Here is a 22,022-nt window from a genome sequence, read left to right on the forward strand (position 1 = left end):
TATCTTTGATGAGCTTCTGAAAACATCCCATCCAGATTACAAAACTTGACTTGACCTCTGGGACCAGAAAATACTGCATAGAATCCTAAAGCAACTTTTTCTAGTGTTTACTTCAGAGAAGGTCAAATATGAATCATATTGAATATGTTCAAACAGATTTGGTTTAAATTGTATGATAAGTCAAGCAAAAAAAAAAAAAAAAATCAGGGGCTAAGGGTGCTTTAGCCCCTTAGCTTTAGTTAGTTTGTGCAAAGCACTGGGTTCAGTCCCTAGCATCACATCAATCAATCAATCAATCAGTCAGTCAATCCAGCAATACAAAAACCTGGAACAAGTCAGTGAGATTTGACCATAAAATATTTTCATCTTAAGCTTTTTTTAAAAAAATTTAAAATTTTTTTTAGTTTTCACAGACTGCATTTTGATTCTTAAGCTTTAATGAATATTTTCTCCTTGCGAGAGATAGACTAGTGGAGCCTACTGTGTTTATTCCCCTATTGGAGTAAGTCTTAAGGGAAATAAGTGAATGAGCCACAAGTCCTTAAATTCTGATGTGTCAGTCATGGCCCTACTGAGTTTCCACACAGGGTCAACCACTGAGCATGAAGAATGAGGTGGCAGCAGTTCAGTTACAGTACCAGAGGGGGTAATCAGAGCTTCGTCCGCCTTGCACCATCTCTGTGGCTCCCTGAAATGAGAGTCCTGTGTTGAGGTGAGGATGAGGAAACAGGTTGGGTAGAGACCATGCTGCCAATTCATTCCTTGGCCTCTTTGCTTTAACGTGCGATGAACTTCTCTCTCCTTTTTGTTGTTTAATTTATTGAACCACGTGGAAAGGCAAAGGAGAGCTTTTTTTGGTGGGGGGTAGTTACAGGGGATTGAACTCAGGGGCACTCGACCACTGAGCCACATCCCCAGCCCTATTTTGTATTTTATTTAGAGACAGGGGTCTCACTGAGTTGCTAAGTGCCTTGCTCTTGCTGAGGCTGGCTTTGAACTTGTGATTCTCTTGCCTCAGCCTCCCAAGCCATTGGGATTATAGGAGTGCACCACCATGCCTGGTCAAAGGAGAGATTTTGATAATCATTCCTTTGGCCCAGATTTCTGCAGCAAAATTAAAAGTGGTTTCTAGAACACTGTGGCTTGCCTCAGATTCATTTCACTAACTTCTTTTAAAGTGCATTTTATAAAAAAACAAAACAAAAAACAGAACAAATGGGTGGGGGCTGTGGCTCAGTGGTAGAGTACATGCCTAGTACATGTGAGGCACTGGGTCCGATATTCGGCACCACATAAAAATAAACAAATAAAATAAGGTATTGTGTCCATCTACAGCTAAAAAAATTTTTTAAAAAGAAAAAAAAAAAAAACCTACTTTGAGTTCCCATATAGTTTTCTACTAGACTCTGTACAATTTTTTTTTTTAAAGCACCTGAGAGCAGTCGACTCCAAATCTAGTTAAAGGCAGTCTTCAATGAGAAATCAAGGGAGTTTTAGAGGTGAGTTAGAAAGTGATAGGTATCCCATAGTAATGGAGTCACAGAACTTATTGTGAGGACTTTGCCAGAAAAGTGACAAGGAATGACCATGTGAGGGACAAGTTCTAATATGCATATCTTGTTAAAAATAAGCAATAAACACTCCAAATGTTCCAGAATGATGTTGAATGGATAAACAGACTGGCATGTTCATACAGCAGACTATTATTCAGCTGTAAAAGTAAGGAAGTATTGGCACATGCTACAATGTGGATGAGCTGTAGGGGCCAGGTGCAAAAGGCCACATGTCACACGTTTCATTTATATGAAATACCCAAAAGAGATCATCCACAGAGACAGAAGACAGATTGTGGTTGTAGGGGCTGAAGGGAAGGACAGGGTGAGTAACTGCTTAATGGGAAGGGGGTTTCCTTTTGGGGCAAATGAAAATGCTCTGGAACTATAGAGATGATGGTTGCATAACATTATAAATGTATGAAATGCCTCTAAATCTTTAACTTTAAAATTATTAATTTTATGATATGTAAATCTCACCTCAACAACAGTAGAAGACAGAAAAGGGTGTTCCCCTCCCTGTTATCAATCCCAGGGATAAAGACAGGCACGTTTCCTAGGGTTAGCACTGCAGCTGGGGCTACTACCCCAGGCTCCATCCAAATGGATAGTGGGAGCTTCTGCTTTGTGGTGTGATCAGCCTCAGCAGCCCGCTGGGAGTCCTGTTCTCAGCAAAGGTGCTGGACTCCATGTCCCCTCCAGCAGTTTCCCACCAGTTTCCTCCAGTTGCTCCACATCGCACAACTTTCAACATGACATCTACTAATTGTTACTGAATTCTAGAATCACACACCTCAAAAACTGACCAACATACGTGGAGATGACGGTTTGCGAAAAAAAAAAAAAAAAAGTGAAATTTTCAGAGGATGGTGACTAAGAATAACTCACTGAATGCTTTTCCACATTCTCATACACTAACAGTGGGAGTGTAAATTGACTCAGTCATTCTAGGAAACAATTTAGCCATATGTTTCCAGAGTTTAGGAAATGATCATATCTTTGACTTATTTTACTTCTACAAATTTATTTGTAGGAAATAGATGGTTAGACAAAGAATCAGCTATGTGAAAGTTCATTGCAATGTTATTTATGATAGAAATTAGAAACAAACTAAAGCCCAAGAGAGGGGAATTATGATTTATTCATGAAATGCAACTCTGCTTTAGATATCTAACAATAATCATTTATTATCTCTCATGGTTTTTGTGGTCAGGAACTCAGGAAGGGCAGAATGGGGATGAGTTATTTCTACTCTGTACTGTCTGGGATCTTAGCTGGAGAACTTAAACAGTAGCAATCATTTGAAGTCTTGTTTGCTAACACATTGTCAGATGCTGGTATCAGCTGGAGTCCTAAGTTGATCTGTCAGCTGGAACAGCCACACGCAGCCTCTCCATGGATTAGGGGACTTCCTCACCACATGGCAGCTTAGATCTGAGGGTGAAAAGGAAAAGAACCATGTTACCTAAATAACATGCCCACGGAAGTCACAAAGCATCACCTATGTTACATTCTATTGGTTGTGGAAGTTACCAAAAAGTCTGACCAGATTCAAAGGGGGAGGGGGGCAAAGACCCACCTCCTGATGGAAGCAGGCCCGTATCACACTGTAAGAGGAACATGTGGGTTCATGCATCTTTGGAAAATACAGTTTAACTATAACTCATCATTTTTTTTTTTTTTTTTTTTTTTTTTTTTTTTTGCAGTGCTGGGGATTGAACCCAGGGCCCTATGCTTGCAAGACAAGCACTCTACCAACTGAGCTATCTCCCCAGCCCCTCATCATATCTTAAAAGAAGAATGACATGGGAACATGCCTCTGATAGGTTGGTTATGAAGTTAATAAAATGAGATTACAAAAAAAATCCCTGTTTGAAGGAAAAAGGCATAGATGCAAAATATTAATAACAGTTCTCTGTAGGTTGTGTGATAACAGGAAATGTTTTTCATCCTTGCTCTTTGGTATATTTTATCATTTCCATAAAAATTATCAATTTTATAATTAGATAATTAAAATAAAGTAGACTATGATAAAAATACTGAATATTGTTATTTTAAAAGGAATCAAGCTGCTCATGGTGACACACCCTATAATTCTAGCTACTCAGGAGGCTGAGGCAGGAGGATTGCCAAGTTCAAGGCCAGCCTGGGCAACTTGGTGAGACCCTGTCTCAAAATAAATAATAAAAAGGACTGAGGATGTAAGTCAGGGTTAGAGAGTCCTTGGGTTCAATTCCCAGCACCACACACAAACACAAAGGGATGAGTCACTGCCTTGAAACCTCTTTGAGAATCTTTACCTTAGGGGATCAGGTGTCTCCTGTCCCACTTCAGAGAGCTGTGTTAAAGAATAATCCCACAGTGAGCACTGAATCCATTCTTGGCCTTCACTTGAGAAACTTTGCTCAAAGATCATCCTCTCTCCTTTGTCTTCAGCCTCTTCTTCATTGCTGGATCTTTCCTCTGTGTTTAAAATTATTCTCGAGTACCCAAACTTTAATAACTGAAACTCTTCTTTGGCCCCGGTAACGGCTGCTCTCTCTCTGTTTTGAAAGAGCTATCTACACTGCCATTCTCTGTTTTTCGCTTCCGATTCCTTTCTGAGCTCTCCAAAGTATGCATTCTGGTCTCACTATTTAAGTTAGAGTGCCCTGGAAAATGTCACCAGGGGCTGCCCACGTGACAAAACCATTTACAAACTGGGGGACTGTGAATGGGCTTTGGTCTATACATGGGTTTCTCTCAGGCTTCATGGTGTTTTAGAATTTTTGAATTGATTCCAACATTTAAAAATTGGGAAAGCCCACCTAAAAATTTAGGATTTCAGTCTCTCTAAAAACTGGAAGATCTAGTGATAGCAACCCCACTTTCTTGCAATGCCAACACTTTCTTTAGTAGAGTAGCAGCGATCACCCAGAGAGGACACGGCCTCCCCAGAACCTCTTGGGTCCCATTTGAGTCTGGCCTGTAGATATTTGTTACCTACATATATAGATCTATGACCCGTACATATGTGGCCACTCACTGCCTTTGACCTGTGGATATTTGAATTTGAGATCCTCATTTTTACTAAAGCCCACTTGTAAATTTCACTATTACTGAGGTCCAGTCTAAATTCATGAATTGGTGTGAGTTCCACTAAAAGCAGATGGTGAGACTATTATTTGGGTGCAAGTAGTTTATTTGAAAAGGTGATCCCCAAACGCCTCATAAGAGAGGAAGGAGGTGAGTCAGAGAAGGACAAAGGCAGACAAAGGGTGAATTAACTAGCAATCAATCATGGTGGGCAATAGTCTCTCCATTCTGCTTGGGACCTTCTGAGCAACTAGGAAGGATCAAGAGTTGATGAAGCCAGCGTGTTTATCCATCAACTGTTTTTCCTTATGAGATTCCCTAACTGCCCAGGGCATTAGCTCCCTGGCACTTCTAGAAAGTACTGCTTGCCCATACCATGTTCCCATAGCCAGAGGAGGTCCTCAGAGGGATGCAGGTGTGTAGGGTAGGCTGCAGAGGGCATGTGCGGAGGTGATCCCCAGGTGCACAGTGGGCAGGGCGCTGGCAGTGCCTGCAGAAGTATGAGGTCATCTCATTTTCTCCCGGCACCTGGAATCAAGTTAGCACTTCATACATGTGAGTGACTGGAAGCTCTTGTTTTTTCTCAAACTCATTCTGATGCCTTCCCATGGGAAATGAGATGAATTTAACTAACTAATTGCATAATCCCAATGTGTTCAAATCTGCGCATGTGTCTGGGGGAAGTGACTACTGAAAACATCCGTCCTCTGCCTGGAGGCAGTTCCTGGCTTCTCTTGGGATTGCTAGTTGCATTCGATTTAATAGTCAGGAAAGTCTATTTTTACTTGGTGATGCCTCTGGGTGTTCTGCAAGGCCCTGGCCTGCGTCCAGGTGGCTGTGGTACCAGTTCCCATCAGCATGTAGTTCCAGGGACAAAGCATGAGTGAATTAAAGTTTAATGAAAGGTGAAACTCCAATGTGGATGTAGTCTGTCTCCTCCTGGCTACAGGAGGTGAAGACTTTAAAGGGCAGCACAAGGACCTCCCTAATGTCATACCTGCCTGCTAGCTTTGTGTGTGATGGTCAGTTCCCTTGGGCAGTTTTATGGGACGCCTTTGTTTTTTCTTTACAAAAGGAGAAAATGTTGAGGAATATGGTAGTAGATACAAAGACCGTGTGGAGATAGTAGATAAAAAGACAGCAGGATGGTTTCTCTTAGGTTTAATAGTCAAATTGGATGGCTGCTTCTCCTGTGCCCCTAAAGCATCTGTCTTTAACAGACCACTGGCCCAGGGTTTTTGGAGACATTGAGTACTGCATCTTTGGCCCTCCAAAGCCAGTTCATCCAGGGAAGAACCAGGCTGGGGAAACTGGGATGACTACCCAAATCACTGGGTGTGGAGGTCAGTGGAGCCCTGAATCCTCTCTCCTGACCCACAATTTTCTTCCCCTTTCCTCACCCCCTTTCCGCAATAAGTCTTCAACAAGAATTCCATGGAAGGACTTTTCTGTAGGGAGACATTCTCTTCTAAATCACCTTGATCCCATAAACAATAAATATGCAGCTCACCCCCACACACCTAACCCCCATTTACTGGAAGAATAATTAGGGCACAGAGAAGCCCACTTTGAACTGAGACTCATCAGCTGGCTTTTACATTCACTGCCAAGCTGACTTATCGGCATAGAGAAGTCACTGGAAGATCAGAAAAGCCACATTCTAGGTTCAGCATCAATCCCAACACATAGTAGCTCTGGAATTTTGGGAGGTGTCAGGAAGCACCTTGAGACAGGTCTCCACCTGTGAAATGGGGAGAGATGCCTGGATCACCTCACCTGGAGACCGAAGGGAGATCGTGTCTGCCAGAATGAGGCCTTTCCCACTGCAAGGTGGAGTTTATTGGAAGAATATGACAAAGCAATGGAGAAGACTGGCTTTCCTGGAAATCTCCAAGAGACATTTTAGTTGTATCAGGCCTTCAGGTGACTGGAACAGGACCTACAGCAGCTCCGAAGATCTCAGCAAAGAGTCCACTGATCTTCTCAGCGACATCAGCAATTCTAATAACAATAATGATGACACATTGCAACCCTGACTCTGCAGAACCCCATTCACCCCACTTACTCAGTTACCCCTCGCTGCAACTCCACAAGCCCAGAGCTTCTTTGAGCTCTCCTGGCCTGATGAGTCTCAGAATTCCAGCTTAAGCAACTCTGTGGCTTACCCAATGTTCTACTCTCCCTCAGGTCCTATGATGGCACTTCCTTTCAGACACCTACAGTGCTTGCTGCTAACTGCTCAGTGATTTCCCTCTTTCCCAGCTCAAATCTCTGAGTGCAAGAACATTACTCATCTGCAGGGACCTGGTGCTTATGCAATTGAGAGACCCTCTTGAAGAAAGGAATAGAAAAGTAGGAGGAAGTGCCAAACTAGGCTAAGGGGTTTGCAGAAGGCCTGAATAAGTGAGGCCCTGAAGGGTCAAGTGTTTATTTCAGGGTGAGTTGCCCTCCTCTGGAGGCTGATAGTAACTTTTTGTTCTGGTGGTTGGGCCTGGAGGTGGCCTGCTGTGGGACCAAACCTGGCTGTTAAAAGTATATTTGAGCATGAGCCCTCTCTCTGATGTTTTCTTAACCATGCAGGGAAATCTGGCCTTCTCAGGATCCCACTCAATCTCTTCTAGAACTCATTTAGTCTCATCTCATCTGGACTTGGGAGAAAGAAACTTCCCTGGTGTCTTGGGCTCAGCACTCAACTCCCTGGAGTTTTACAGGGGGAGGTGTAGGCATGAGATGGGGCATGATCGAGACAAAATTTGTTGTCCCCATAATCCTTGTTTCATTTATGGGGTTCATGGGCTCAGGCTAAATGACCATCTGAGAATAGCCAAGAACATTCCAGGGTTCCTACCACCCATCTCTGATGCTTTCCCTAGGATGTGATAAGAAAAAAGGTCTGAACATTTTAAGGGGCTTGACAATTTCATTCACACAAAATTCATTCAAATATCATTCCAGAAAGTTGTACCAATTCACATTTCCTCCAAAGAGGATGCACATGTGCACTTCACAGCATCCTCACCTACGGTGGGTGCTGCTATTTAAAATAATTATATTTATTGTTTTTCTCTCAATGTAAAGGTAATAACAGTGCTCTTTATAAAAACTCAAATGTGATAGAAGCAATGGAGAAAATGAAAGCCCATCACCCCCAACCATCCAGAGATATCCATCATGCACAGGTTGGTGAATGTTCAACAGAGATATCTTCTGTCTCTTTAGTATGATGTCATTTTTGTTTATTTTTTTTTAAAGCAAAATGATGTTTTGGATATACTCCTTTAGACCTAGTATTTTGGTGTAGATTTTTTTCTGGGCCTTCTCTATATATCCTTTTACTAAAGAAGCTCATTCATTCTTGGCTTAAAAAATATTCTACTGTCTGAACATTTCCTTGGTCCAGGTGGCCCCTGAAAAGGGTAAGTGTGAGTGTATTTGTGTATATGTTTGTGCACTGGACAGGAACAGAATGCTGGCACTTTCTATTATAAATAAAAACAATTCCTATTGTCTAACTGGAATTTTTAGTACGCATGTGAGATTTTTCTCCTTGCTTATGTCATTAAGAATAAAAAACTCCTGTGATCTGTCATTATAATAATTTCCATAAGCTCCTCTTGAAATTATATCTTCTCTGAACTCCAGACTCAAAAATTCAACTACTCCCTTAACTTCTCCAATTGGAAGTCTCTTAGATGTCTAAAACGTGCCATGTTCAGAATGAAATTCTTTTCATTACCTAATCTTGTCCTTCCATCCCAGCTTCTCAGCCACCCAGTTTCTAGAGATTGAAACCTGGGAGTTAAATTTTCCTTGCCCCCATGGCCAATACGACAATGAGTTCTGTTAATTTTATCTTTAAAACATGCCTCATCCACCCACTTCTCTGCCTCTTTGCTACCATCATCCCCCCTAGACTAATGGAGTGACCTTCAATCAGTCTCCCTGCCTCCATTCTTGTCTCCCATACATTCCTTTATTGTACAGTGGCACAATCAGCTTCTTACAATAAGTCAAAGCATGCTGCTCTCTGCTTAGAGGAATAATTGCCTTCAAATAACATTCGTGCTTCTTGCAGTGTTCTGTGAGGCCCTGCCTTATCCACCTGTGCCTCTAACTTCACGCTTCTCAAGCCAACCTCCTCTTCCCATCTTGTGTGCTAACCAAACTGGCCAGTTGCTCTCCCATGGGAGTGGTTTGTGTTTGCTGAGTCCTCTTTCTGAAGCTAGCCACCCCACATTCTTTGCTGGCCTAACTCCCTTACAGTTCTTATTTAGTCATGTAGTCTTCTGTTGGTTGTTTCACAACTTGTACAGTGTTATAAATAATAATGCAATGAGCATCTAAATGTCTTCAGTTTTGTCCCACTGTCTGATTCTCTCCTTGACATAAATTCCCAGAAGTGAAATTTCTTGGGAGAAGGAAATTCTTAGGTTACATTTTGGTATGGTAGTGATAAAATGCCCTGTCCAAAATCATAAACTATTCATGATCCTGTTGATGATTTTCCTCATGGTAGTCAACCTCCCAAAAGAAGAGGCAGAACCAGGCAAGGATTTGTATGCACATGGTTTCCTCTGCTGAGGACCCCAAAGCCCTACTTCCTGCCTTCTGGGAGGGTGCATGCCCGTGCATGGAGGCCCAGAGGCCTGCCCTCATTCTCTTGAGGTAGGGGCTCTGTCTGGTCCCCCATCCTCTCTGTTCCATCTTTCACTGTAATGTTGAGATTGCCTTTTAGACTTCCCTTGACTCCATCTTTATGACAGATAATAGAAAAACACTGCCATTTCAGACAGAGGGCATCTTTCTCTAGTTTCCAGAATAGAAGTGGGTTTTCATATTTTTATATCCAGTACGCCTGTGTTCTGAGCCTGCCTGATGTCAAGAATCTTCTGAGCATGTGTCGAGCATGCAAGCCCCTGCCCTTCACAGAGATTCTGGCTCAGGATCTGGGATATGATGGGTTTCCAGGGTTTGTGTTTCTTCACAGTGTCCTGGATAATTTTAATGATCAACAAATGTAGAAAATTATTCCACAGGTCATTTCCATGAGGTGGTCCTGGTGTTCTACTCCAGTGTTCCAGTCTCACTGTCATTCTACATACATTTGCTAAACATGTGCCCAATGTGCCCACGTGCCCCAGTACCTGCTATGGCAAGGCATTATATGCACATGCCATCTCATGATTATAGTAATTTTTATACTATGCACCATATCTCCAGTGGTTACTGTTGAGGAAGGAGAGGTATGTAGCTGGCTTGATCAGGTCACATGCCTGGAAAGTGGTAGAACTTTAACTTGAGTCCAGGGTTTATGGTTCCAAGTTCTGTGGCTTCTCTCAAGTGACCACTTTGGCTCCTATCCTTATACCACTGCATGGCTACAAACCCTTGCTTCTCCAAGTGCAGATCCTCACCATCAGTATCACCTGGAATCTTATTCCACAAGCAGAACCTCAGGGCTGCTCCAGGTCTCCTGAGTGGGAATCTGCAGTTTAACAAAACCACCAGGTGAATTTATTCACAATGAAGCTCAAGAAGCTCAGGAGGCTGTGGAAGAATCTGAGTACAGGCTGGGGGCAGGGGTATGGGAGAATACGGGTGTGCTTGTGCACAGCGGGTAAGTGCACCTTGGAAAGGTCTAATAGTCCAAAGGCACAGTGTCTTCCCTCAGATACCATCACTCCCGTTTTCCTCTAGTGGAAAATTGTCCCCAAATAAGGGCTTCAACCATTTTAACTCTAAGGTGAGTTTGGAAGGATGGAACACTTGCAATCCAAAAGAAGTCAACCAAGTGACTACACCAAGGAAAGAGACTCCAGGGAGTGACTGAGCAGCTCTCTCAAACAGGGATACAGGGAAGCCAAGGCTGCTTCCTTCCTCATAAGGGCTTTGGATCTCTGGAATGAGAGGTCCTCTGAGGGTGTGTTGCTGGATTCATATGCACCTTTTAAGGCAAAAGTTTTATTTATTTACTTTTTCTTGAGTGCTTAGTTACAAATTTAGCATCTCCTCTCAATTCTGATTTCTGTAAAACACTCAAATGCAAGCAGATGACTGTCAAATTTAAGGGCTGGTCTTAAGTGGGTCAATATCATCATCTACTGGTCATCTGTAGGTACTGCAGCTACCATTTTTTTTAATTCAAAGTACAAAATACACACCCTATGGATTTGTGGTTAAATAAGGTAAAGATATTCCTGACACACTGATAAATAGAAACACCAAAGAGAATGAGAAAGTGCAAGTGCAATGATATCTTCAGGGAAGTCGGTCAACACCTGATAGCTTCAAATACAATATTTGAATTGATTTTTTTTTTTTAAACAAGCAGTGAAAATGGACCGGGTTGGGGAGTCTGCTGAGAACAGTGCATATTTCTGATGATTCTGTGTTAGGTAAACCACAGAGTTCCCCAAGGAGTGGAGAACACCTTATTGAATGGACATTACACAATAGTACTAAGTGAGTGATAATAAAAATGCTAGATATCAAAACCTGTGGGCTGCCCCAGGGAAATTTACATTCTTAAATGCTTGCAAGGGGAAAGAAGTTAAAAGTTAGTGAGTTAAGCATCGAACTTGAGAAGTTACAAATGGAACAAAGAAAGTGGAAGAAAGATTAATAGCTAAAAGGGAAGAAGTTAGTGAAAGAGAAAGTAAGAATATATTAGGATTAAGGAAGTCAAAGAAGACTAAAATCTGATAAGCCTCAGGCAATTCTGATCAAGCAAAGAAAAGGAAAGAGAGAGAGAGAGAGAGAGAGAGAGAGAGAGAGAGAGAGAGAGAGAGAGAGAGAGAGAAAGAGTGCAAATAAGAATAAGAGCCAAAACTAGTAAGCTACAGAGATGAAGCAGCTCAAGATCATAGCTCACTCTGTCCAAAGGTGACAGTAGACCAGGTGCCACTCTGCCCTGCCACACACCTCATGTATTTATTTCATCCCAAGAGTCCCTGTTTGGAAAGAGACAATTGATATCCTATGTTAGATCTTACATTTCCACATTTTCACATCCTTTATCTCTTTGATCTTCATAAAGTTAACTTGGCCAAAGTTTCTTCTTTGATAATAATCAAAGCTAACATTAATTAAATGCTTGTTATTGCCGAGCATCATGTATAGTAATCCCTACAGAGACTTGATGTACAGTGAGGCCCTGAGGTTGTCACCATCATCCTGGTGTTATAGAAAAGGAAACGGAGGATTGGAAGACAAATGACCTGCTTAACCTAGCAGCACCAGGGTTTTGACTGAGTACTGAAGCTTTGGCGCCTCTCCTGGTCACTAAGGACCTGAGTTGCTTCTGTGGATCCAGAGTCCCAGTGCACATCCCTGTTCAATTTGGAAAGGAAGGAAAAAATAACCTTTTGGAGGTGTCTGTCTGGCACAGGCAGTGTTGATATCCCAAGGACTTTTTGTCAAGAGGCCTAACTTCTGTCCTGGCTGTACTGCCCCTCTGTGACTTGCTAGATGGCCAGCTAGTTTAAAACATTTTTCCCATTCTCAAATAGTTGGATAAAAAAACTGAAGAATAGAATTTTGTGACAAGTGAAAGTTATGTGAAATTGCAATTTCTCTGTCCAAAATGAAGTTTTATTGAAACAGCCATCTGTAATCGTGTTCTATAATCTGGCAGTTTTCCCGTTTCCATGGGAGAGTTGCACAGTTGCGACAGTGACCATATATATATATACATACATACAGCCTGAGCGCCTTGAATATCCACTATTAAGAGATACAAAGAAAAAAGAGACACAGAAAAAGTTTGCATCAAATTATCATTATAGAACTTAGATTTAGAGACCTTGTTTTTAGCAAGAAAAACAAGCAAAAATTTTTGCAAAATAAACATTATGTTTATATATTTCAAAGATTTTAAAGATATCCTACACCACTGTGACAATTAATATTAAGAGCAATGGGAAGCTGTTGGAAGTCTGTGCAGAAGCTGAAGTCATATCATTTGGGTCTTATAAAGAATCCCCAAGGCTTCCGTGTGGTCAATGAGTGCAAGATCACAGAGGGCTACTGCAGTAGTTAGGGAAAGGCAAGGTGATTTGGGAGGGCAAATCAGAAGATGGGGGTGGAGAAAAATGGATATGAGATATATTTTCCAAGTAGAAACAATCAGACTTTGTTAAATTGGATAGGGGAAAGGGTAGTAAATTTAAAGAGGATGGAAGTTTAGGCTTATGTGGATGGTGGTGCAATCTACTTAGAAGAGACAGATTGGAAGAAACTGGGGGTGAAGGATGGAGTTAATATTTTTACTTAAGTCATGTTAATCTTGAGGTTCCTCTCACTTATCCAAATGAATGTCAAGTAGGTTGTTAGTGCAGGCACATGAGATCAGAGAATTTTTTGTTGTTGTTGTTGTTGTTGTTCCTTCTATTTGAAAGACGGGAGGTACTAGAAAATGTTTCTATCATGAAAATGATCCAGCACAGAGGAAGAAATTGATAATTCAGAAGAAAGTAATTCATGATAAAGTTGTGGGGATGGTACTCAGGGTTTGTTTTGGCGGGGGCAAGTACATGTCATCCTTTGTAAACGAGAAAGACGACAAAGTACACAGTATGGCCTCTCATACATTAGATCTGGAAGTGGAAAAACGAGGAAGTTCAACTACCTCAATTATGGACCAGGTGCAGTGGTACATGCCTATAATTCCAGCTACTTGGGATGTTGAGGCAGGAGGATTCCAATTTCGAGACCAACCTTGGCAAAACTATAAAGGAATGGGGATGAAGCTCAGTGGTAAAGCACCCTGAGTTTAATCCCCAGTACAAAAAACAAAAACAAAAACCTCAATCATGCAGTGATGGATGACACCCAGCGTCCACCTTGAACAGTTGGAGGATGGGGGAGAAGGGGAAGAGGGAAAAATCATATTTTTTATCAAACTATGTCCAGCTGATCTGTACAAGTGTAGTCAGACGGTTGGGTTGAACAAAAGGTTGGGGTGATCACAGGGGAATACAAAGGATGGAGAAAGGATCAAGGGAGGTGAGGATATTTGCAAGGGTGTAATTGTGATGGCAAAACAGTGAATCTATTCTGGCTCATAAATGTCTGTGAATGCAGGACTTTCAGAGCAGGACTTAGGATATAAATGCTGAAAGAAATTAACTATTTTTATTATTAATGCAAAAGAAGTGAAAAACAAGGGGTAATACTTGGTGAAGATAATACTTCTCAACGCCTCTAGATTTCCTAACCAGTGGTGCTACCATTGACTCAAGCAGAATCAAATACCTAACATACCATTTATAGATTACTACTGGGCTCTCATTAGCCCTCCCTTATTTGTGCAGGTGAGCTCTGCCAGTAGTTTTCAAGTGACTACATTATTAACAATCAGTTTTCAAAATGAGTCCTGTTCTGAGTTCATTAATGGAAGGGCACTATGTTGGGTCCTTAGAGTTTGGGGGAATCCAGCCACCACTTTTCTCAGACTATACCTTCAGATGACCTTCTAAGTGGGTGTTCCTCTGGTAGCCAAAAGTTATGTTAATGTGTGCTTAAGACAGAGGTTTAAATTGAGAGCACTACACATTCAGCTTGTGTGTGCAAAAACTCCAGATTGTGTTCCTCAACAAGTGATGAATTAGAAATCTTGTTTTCTGGTTTAACCACCTATTTCTTAGAGGTCATAAACAGAAAACATTATTTACATTATATTAAATTTCTTCAAACAACATCTTAGTAGATTATAGGTGAGGTGACTATTATACCTTCAGGGCAAGACTATGAAAATATTATCAACTCTCTCAGGTGAAAGCAAATCATAATTGATTTTTATGGATTACAACAATCAGGATTGACTAGGTCAATTTCTGGATAACTTTTCAGGGTAACCTGTCACCTGGTGCTTTAATGATGACTATAAATTAAACCTTCATAATTTATGTAAGTGCCAGGAGCCATCATCTTTTAAGTGGCCACAAGAGGGTGGTGGAGGACCACATACTTGCCCTAATTGGGCCCTCCTTTAATTTTTAATTTTTATTTTTTATTAGTGCACTATAATTATACATAACATCGGGTTCATTTTGACACTCATGTATGTAATGCAATTTGCTCCATTTCCCCATTCCCTCCTCTCCTTCCTCCTCTATCCTCTTCCTCTATTCTATGGGTCTTTCATTATTTTTTAACTGGTGCATTATAAATATACATTAAAGTGGCTTTCACTGTGATAAATTTCATACATGCACATAGCGCCGTTTGGTCAATTTCATTGTGGTGCTCCTTGCCTTTCCCATTCCTCCTCCGAGCCCACCGCCCAATTCCTCTTCCTTTAGTCCAATGGTTCTCCCTTCTACTTTCATGGGATCAACCTCCCTTTTTAAAAATTCCTTATTTATCTCCAGCTTCCACGTATAGGAAAAAATATTCAACCCTTGACTTTCTAAATCTGGCTTATTTCACTTAGCACAATGTTCCAGGTACATCCATTTACCAGCAAATGACAAAATTTCATTCCTTTGTAGGACTAAGTAAAACTCCCTTGTGTATATATACCACATTTTCTTTATACATTTATCTGTTGACAGGCACTTGGGCTGGTTACATAACTTGACTGTTGTGGATTGTGCTGCTATAAACAGTGGTATGCATGTATCACTATAGTATACTGATTTTAGTTCCTTTGGATAGATACCAAGGAGTGGGATAGTTGGGTCATATGGTGGTTCTATTTCTAGTCTTTTAAGAAATCTCCATACTGCTTTCCAAAGTGGTTGTACTAATTTGCAGTCCCACCAACAATGTACAAGTGTACCTTTCTCCTAATATACTCATCAGCATTTATTATTTGTATTTTTGATGATCAGTTTCTTCTTTAAGAGATTCAATCATTCATGTACCCTACATTTCAACTCTTTATCAAGTAGATAGCTAGTGATTCCCAATCTGTGTCCAATCACTCATATACTATTCTTCCTGACGCTAGTAGTTTAATCTGAATATCAAATTAAAGTTTCCAGAATTTTTAACAAGTCAACAACACTAATAGACTCAGGGTAGACTTTTGTGATCAGGAAGAGCATGGGTATTTTTCTTACTTCAAGGAATTACCTTTCTCCAAATCCTTCTTTAGCAATGTCTTTTCCAGAATTTGGCATAGTTGATGTGGAATCAAGCGCTAATTCTGTCTCCACTTCCTAGACTGCATGCTATGCATGCTGTTTCTTGTCCAGTGGGCTCAGGAAAGTAGGTCTGGGGTCTTGGTAAGCATGGGTATAGGACAACTTGGGGGTTACAGCTACCCTCCTTCTGGATCATACTCTGGAGGCCCTTCCAAACTCTGGGTTAAACAAAGAGCAGCAGCTGAAGCCCTGCAGGGAGCCTGAGATCACTTAGGTTCCCCCTAGAGGATTTTGCCTTTGAACTTTAGATTTGGCTTTGAACTTTAGTCATCTTTTATGCCTTGAATCAATGGTACCTAGATCTATAGAATTGCTTTGTGCATGAAATCTGTAGGCTGTTCACCAAGATTCAGCATCACACTATCCATTTGTAGGGAGCAGAGCTATATAGACAGTATTATTCCCCATGGTAGGTTCCAATCAGGTTGACAATCTAACAGGTAAACCACTGACCCACAATGGCATTCTCACAAACCAATGCTAGGTTTCAATTGCCATTTTCAATTCTTCATTTAGGTCAGAATCCTCACAGGCTGCATGTCATCTTCCATAATGCTTGGTTCCAGAACATTCAAGGACATTTGGCATTCTCTCCTCCTCTTGGCACCAATTCCTCTCTGCAATGTTTTTCCAGGAGGGAGGAAATCCAGTCGTTCCTCTGATTTGTTAGTTTTCTCCCATGCTTCCATTATCCTGATAAAAAGGACATTAAGTGGCTGCTTGGTCACATGAAAGAAGTTGTCACTACTAAAGCCTCCTTAATATTAATTTTACTTCTGTTAATCCTAGCTGATTCACTGGGCCAGTTGACCCCAAACAAACACAATGCCACTGGGCTGGCTACCTTCTGCTTTCAAGTGATCACAGTCTGCTGCAAACGAGGCTCTCTTGGTTTTAGTTAGAGCAGTTTCCATCGCTCCTCTCCCTCCTACATGGACCTCTGGCATGGTAACAAAATTCTCAAAGGCTCAATGAACAGGTGTCTGGGGGCGAGTTAATGAGGTTGACTTTTCCTTCCGCTGGAACCCAGCTGGTGGCACACAGGTGGCACATAGAAGCCTGCATTACCACTCTGTATTACTCAAGTTATTTTGGTTAACAGCCATCACGTTGGGACTAGAACTGTTCCTTCCATGTGATCAGCACATGGAAGCTCATCTGAGTTTCAAGATGAGGGGATCCCCTCCCCTCCCACCCCAGCACCCTTTTTAGGATGATTGAGAGAACAGCTCCTGCTACTGGAATCCCTAAGCAGGCAGAGCAGGTTTCTTCCCCAGGGTTTCCTCTGCCCAGGAAGGCCAAGACTAAAGGAAAGGAATGCCTTTTTTAAAAAACAAAACAAAAAACTCCTGGCTGTGCCTCAACCAAAGTTCTCAATTTCCTAATGGCTTTGCCAAGATCTCTGCCAAGTCTAAAAGTTCAGGAACAAATTTACTTGTCCTCTACTTGATTTTTCCATCTTGTACCTTGAAGCAGAAACCACTGAAGAAATTACAGATCAAAATCTTCCACGTGGGGAGGACAAAGAAAACCTAGTTTGGCCACAATTATTTTTGATGTGCCTGTAAGGCATTATCTTCCCTCAGTTACACAATACTACCTCGTCTCTTCTGATGCCAAGAGCAGTTAGTCTTGATCCCTGCTCTCAGAGGCTCTTGGTCAGTTTTCTCCTCTGAGGGTGATGATTCCAAGTTCATCCCTTGACTAGTTTCAGTAACACTGCAGATATGATGCACTCTATCACCTGCTCAAAGATAAGGGAGAAGGATCTGAATTGCCTACAGGTGGTCAAGTGTTTGGGGCTCGTAACAGATGTGCACTCTTCACAAAATCCAGTGAGGGAAGTTTTGCTATAGGCTTTTGATACTATTCACTGGGAGCAACCTGACAGTGATTATGAAGAGCTTATCTGTGAGTTTCAGGATGAGGGTTCTCACCACCCCTCTCAATCCATCTATGAAATCTCTCTCATCTCTTTAACTGAAGAAAATTCTTAGTTGGGTATAGTGACACATGCCTGTAATCCTAGACACTGAGAAGGCTGAGGCAAGTTCAAAGTCAGCCTGGGCACCTTGGTATCATACCAAAAAAATAATAATTCTTCTTCTCCAGGAACTAGCTCACCTATTAGCAAATTTACTTACTTAGGTAGTAATTTACAGTGAGAGTTAAATGTTTATGCTTTTCCATTTCCATGAGGCCAGAGAAATCTTTTACTCCAGGTTGTGCCTCAACTAAAGTTCTACTTCTTCTATTATGCCTCATCAAAAGTGCTATTCCCATAGCATCCCTGAACTAGAGGTAGAATCACTATACAAAACTAGATGTAGAAAAGGGGAGGCTTCTTAATAAGCTGGAAAATTTTTTCAAACCTCTCATCTTGGTCAAATTATATTGATGTTTACCAGAAGTGAACTTACCAATTTTGGCACCATATTCTGATGCACTGACCTCTTACTAGTGGCAGCCTTTTTTTTGGAGGTAGGATAAAGTATAAAAAAAAAAAAAAAAAAAAAAAAAAAAAAAGCCATAATCCTTAGTGCCTTTAGGCACACTTTGTGGGGGCTGTTTTCTCAAAAGTAGCCAGGTGCAATGGCTCACACCTATTCCAGTGGCTAGGAAGGCTGAGGCAGGTTCAAAGCCAGCCTGAGCAACTTATTGAGGTTGTAAGCAACTTAGCAAGACCCTGTCTCCCAATAAAAAAATAAAGTGTGGGGATGTGGCTCAGTGGTTAAATGCCTCTGAGTACCAAAAAAAGGGGGGAAAGATACTAACTTTTCTGGTACCATCAAAATCCCATTATTAAAAAGTTTCACACTTATGGATGCATTTCTTTGCCATGGCTAAATGTTTTAGTGGCATAGCTTGTACAAATGAGCATAAAACTACTGCTCACTAGAAAGCAGAAGACTGGAACCTGTGATAATGGGCTGCAGAAATCTCATAAGTAAGTACTGTAATTTTATTTCTTATACCACCACCACGCCTGATGCAGTGTCATTTGTGGCTCTTGCTTCTTTAGCCAAACATGGCTTTTCTGGCTGAAAGCCCTGAGCCGGCACCCCAACTCTGTCATGTTCTAGCGCTCTGGGTAAGTTGACGTGAAACCCAATGTCTTTCTTTTATCTGGAAGAGTGATACCACTTGCAGGGCAGGGGCGGGGTGACTAAATGTATTTTAGGTCATAAGCCTATTATAATATCTGGCACTTAGGGAAAAGATTTATGTTGGCAGCCCATTTGACAGAATTGATAAAAAATACATAAAAGAACTCTTATCTGTTAATACTTAAACTTTATACTCTTACACTACATTCTGATAAATTCCATGACAACTTTTAGTTGACTTGCAAGGAGTGGTGCTGAGTTTATAATCCTGCTTGTATTCTTATTTTTTAATCAGTAAATGAGAAGTACAAGTAGCGTACACCAAAAGTTCTCTAGTTCCGAGTGTAACAGCAGCTAGAGCTAATCAGAGATATTTGCAGAAACTCACTCCAATTTCAAAAGACAAAACATATGTCTATCTTACTTGCTTAGACTTGGGAGTATAACTGCTTATAAAAGAATTCATAGATTTTTTTTTATTGTTAAGCTGCAACATACATGGTTTATTACAACAAAAAAACATTTAATCAAGTGAAAATAAACTGAACAATCAACAAATAAACACTCAAAACAAAATATTTTCCATTGGAAACATGTTAAGATGAATACGGGGCTTCGTTACCATCTTACTGCAATTTTTTTATGTGTTACTAGCCTACATACCCCATGTTTTCTGTAATCATGCAGATGTGAATGGAAGTTTGAATGATTAAATACATGAAAAGTCCATTTACTGCAGAGAATCATTTCACAAGGCAGCCACACTGGTTTTAGAGAACAAAATCATTCAAGAAATTCTCCACGTATTTAGGTTCATTTTAGAATCCATGAACCTTAAGCTGCTCCTCCTTGACAATGCCAACCTGTAAAATAAAATTTAATTTAGAAGAAATTAAATAATTAAATTTAGAATAAATTAATTAAATTTAGAATAAATTAATCTTTAAGAAAACCCAAGCAGCCATCAAAAAGAACCAGCTAACAGTTTATTGCAACACTTATCTGTGGCATGCACTGTTAACAGCCAACAATTCAACACATATTTGCATACCCCCATGCACGCCAGAAAACACCACTTACAAACAGGAACGATCAGGTCACGCTAATAATGTAATAAACTGAATAAATGTCTTATTGTTATCAAAATAAATACCCAGTCTATATTTCACCTGATTACCTATTATTTTATTTGTGGGATTTTTACCAAGAGGAAATAATTCAGGTTGTTTTTAAATAAAATTTTAGAAGCAATCTCAGGTTATATATGAAGCACCCAATCACTCACCTCCAAGAGAAACTGGCAAATGTTTTTTCTTTGGTCACCTTGAAGTTGAATAACCTCGCCGTATTCAGGGTGTTCAATCACAGTACCATTACAGGCAAATTTCTAGAGTGCATAAATGTACAACAGCATTTAGTTAAGTACAGTGAGGTTTTACTTCCCCATAAAAATAAAAAACACTATTTTAGTAGGCTTGATTGTAATTAGGAAATAGATTGACTCCTATAATCCCCAACAAATGCTCAACAATTAATTTGTTAATGAATCAGGTCACATGAAAGAAATGATTTCAAATGGAACATTAATATCTAGATACATTTTATTTTCTTTGAAAATCACATACGTCTCATTTTAAGATGGAAGACGAACTGGGAGAATAACCAAATTTCTGGACGTTAATTACAAAAATAGAAAGAAAGAAAGAAAGAAAGAAACACCAGCTTTTTTGGGTCTCACCATTTTCATCCATGCTGATATATTCAAGAGAAGGTGTGAACCACAATCCAACTCAGAGGTGTACACCAATAATTCTATTTTAATCCTTTCTTCCTTAACACTCTTACCTTTTTGAAAGCTTTCACAAGTTTCTTTTTGTCATAATCATCTGCAATGCCCTGAACTGTAGTCAGTGTCTTCCTGCCGTTCCGTTGCTGGATTCTTATATGAATGTAATCCTCAGTCCCTGCCGGGAGTAAGTCGTCACCCTTAGTTGCATCAGCAAAGGGGTCTGCAAAGGAATACAAAATCCAAAGCTGAAAAACATGTGTTAGGAAGCACTCCCTGCAAACAGAGTACAACACCAATCCAGACGGTTAGCAATGAAGATTCCAGAGCTTCAGCTTTATTTTGCTGGTGGGGACGGGGTTGTCAGTGAGCTATGAAGATTTCCAAGGCACACTCATAAAAAGGAACAAAATCTAAACGGGTCTGTCCGCGGATATTCGAATTAAAGACCGTTGTTACAGACCCACCACATGATCTTTGAAGATGGTCCTCGGATGAGTCGACAAACGACGAACACGACCTTAATTTGGTAGCCACTATAAAAATGTGCGTCATCTCCATTACATTCTGATGACAACAGAAACATTCAAAGACACCCACCCCATCCTTCAACCATAACTGTGCCGTGCAAAAAATTAAAATAAGAAACCCCACACGTTTAACAAAACAGACGTCCCTTTACCATTCGCGACGCGGCCAGGGGGCCCGGGCCACTTCCCCGACCCGTCCCAGGCCTGTGCCCGCAGCCGCTGCTCCACGCCCCAGGGCTGCGCCGACCCGGCCCGGCCCGGCGCCATCCGGCGGGTCCGGGGCCCTCGGGGCGGGCGGAACCGGGCCGGGCCACGCCTGGCGGAGCGGGGTCCGCAGCCGGCCGGCGCCGTCCCCGGGGAGGGGTCGCCGGGGCCCCGTCGCCATCTTCCGGGCGCCGAGACAAAGCCCCGAGGGCGGCGGGCCGGGCGGGCGGTGGGCCTTACCGAAAGATTGGAGGTTCTGGATAGTGGACATGCGATACTAGTGTGAGGCCGGTGAGGGGATAAAATTGCTGCGGGGCCCGCCCGGATCGCCGTGTCAGGAGGCTGCAGTGGCGAGAAGACCGAGAGAATTGAGGCAGCGCGGCGCCGGGCTGGCTTCGGCTGGGGCGGCGGCGGCGGCGGCCGGGAGGAGCAGGAAGCGGCGGCGGCGGCGGCGGCGGACGCGAGGACGCGAGCGGGGAGGCGGCGCTGCGGTTCTCGCACAAAATGGCCGACGCGGGCTATTTAGCGGCGCGCGCCGCCACGTGACGCGGCCCGAGCGGGCGCAGCCCGAGCCGCGGGCGGGCGCGGCGTCGCCGTCAGTCACCCCGCAGGCCCGGGAG

The 22,022-nt window shown here is 41.8% G+C and overlaps 1 protein-coding gene across 1 annotated transcript; it reads right to left on the reverse strand.

Moving 5' to 3' along the window:
- Positions 1-19,302: 19,302 nt before the first annotated feature.
- On the reverse strand, positions 19,303-21,909 carry LOC306647370 (eukaryotic translation initiation factor 1b). Its single transcript, XM_079116651.1, has 4 exons — positions 21,643-21,909; positions 20,728-20,891; positions 20,168-20,269; positions 19,303-19,745 (listed from the first exon to the last, which is right to left on the reverse strand). The coding sequence occupies exons 1-4, from the start codon at positions 21,671-21,673 to the stop codon at positions 19,701-19,703; spliced, it is 342 nt and encodes a 113-aa protein (XP_078972777.1). The 5' UTR covers positions 21,674-21,909; the 3' UTR covers positions 19,303-19,700.
- Positions 21,910-22,022: the final 113 nt, after the last annotated feature.

This window comes from Sciurus vulgaris, assembly GCF_902686455.1.
Source record: "Sciurus vulgaris genome assembly, chromosome: 16".
Lineage (NCBI taxonomy): Eukaryota > Metazoa > Chordata > Mammalia > Rodentia > Sciuridae > Sciurus > Sciurus vulgaris.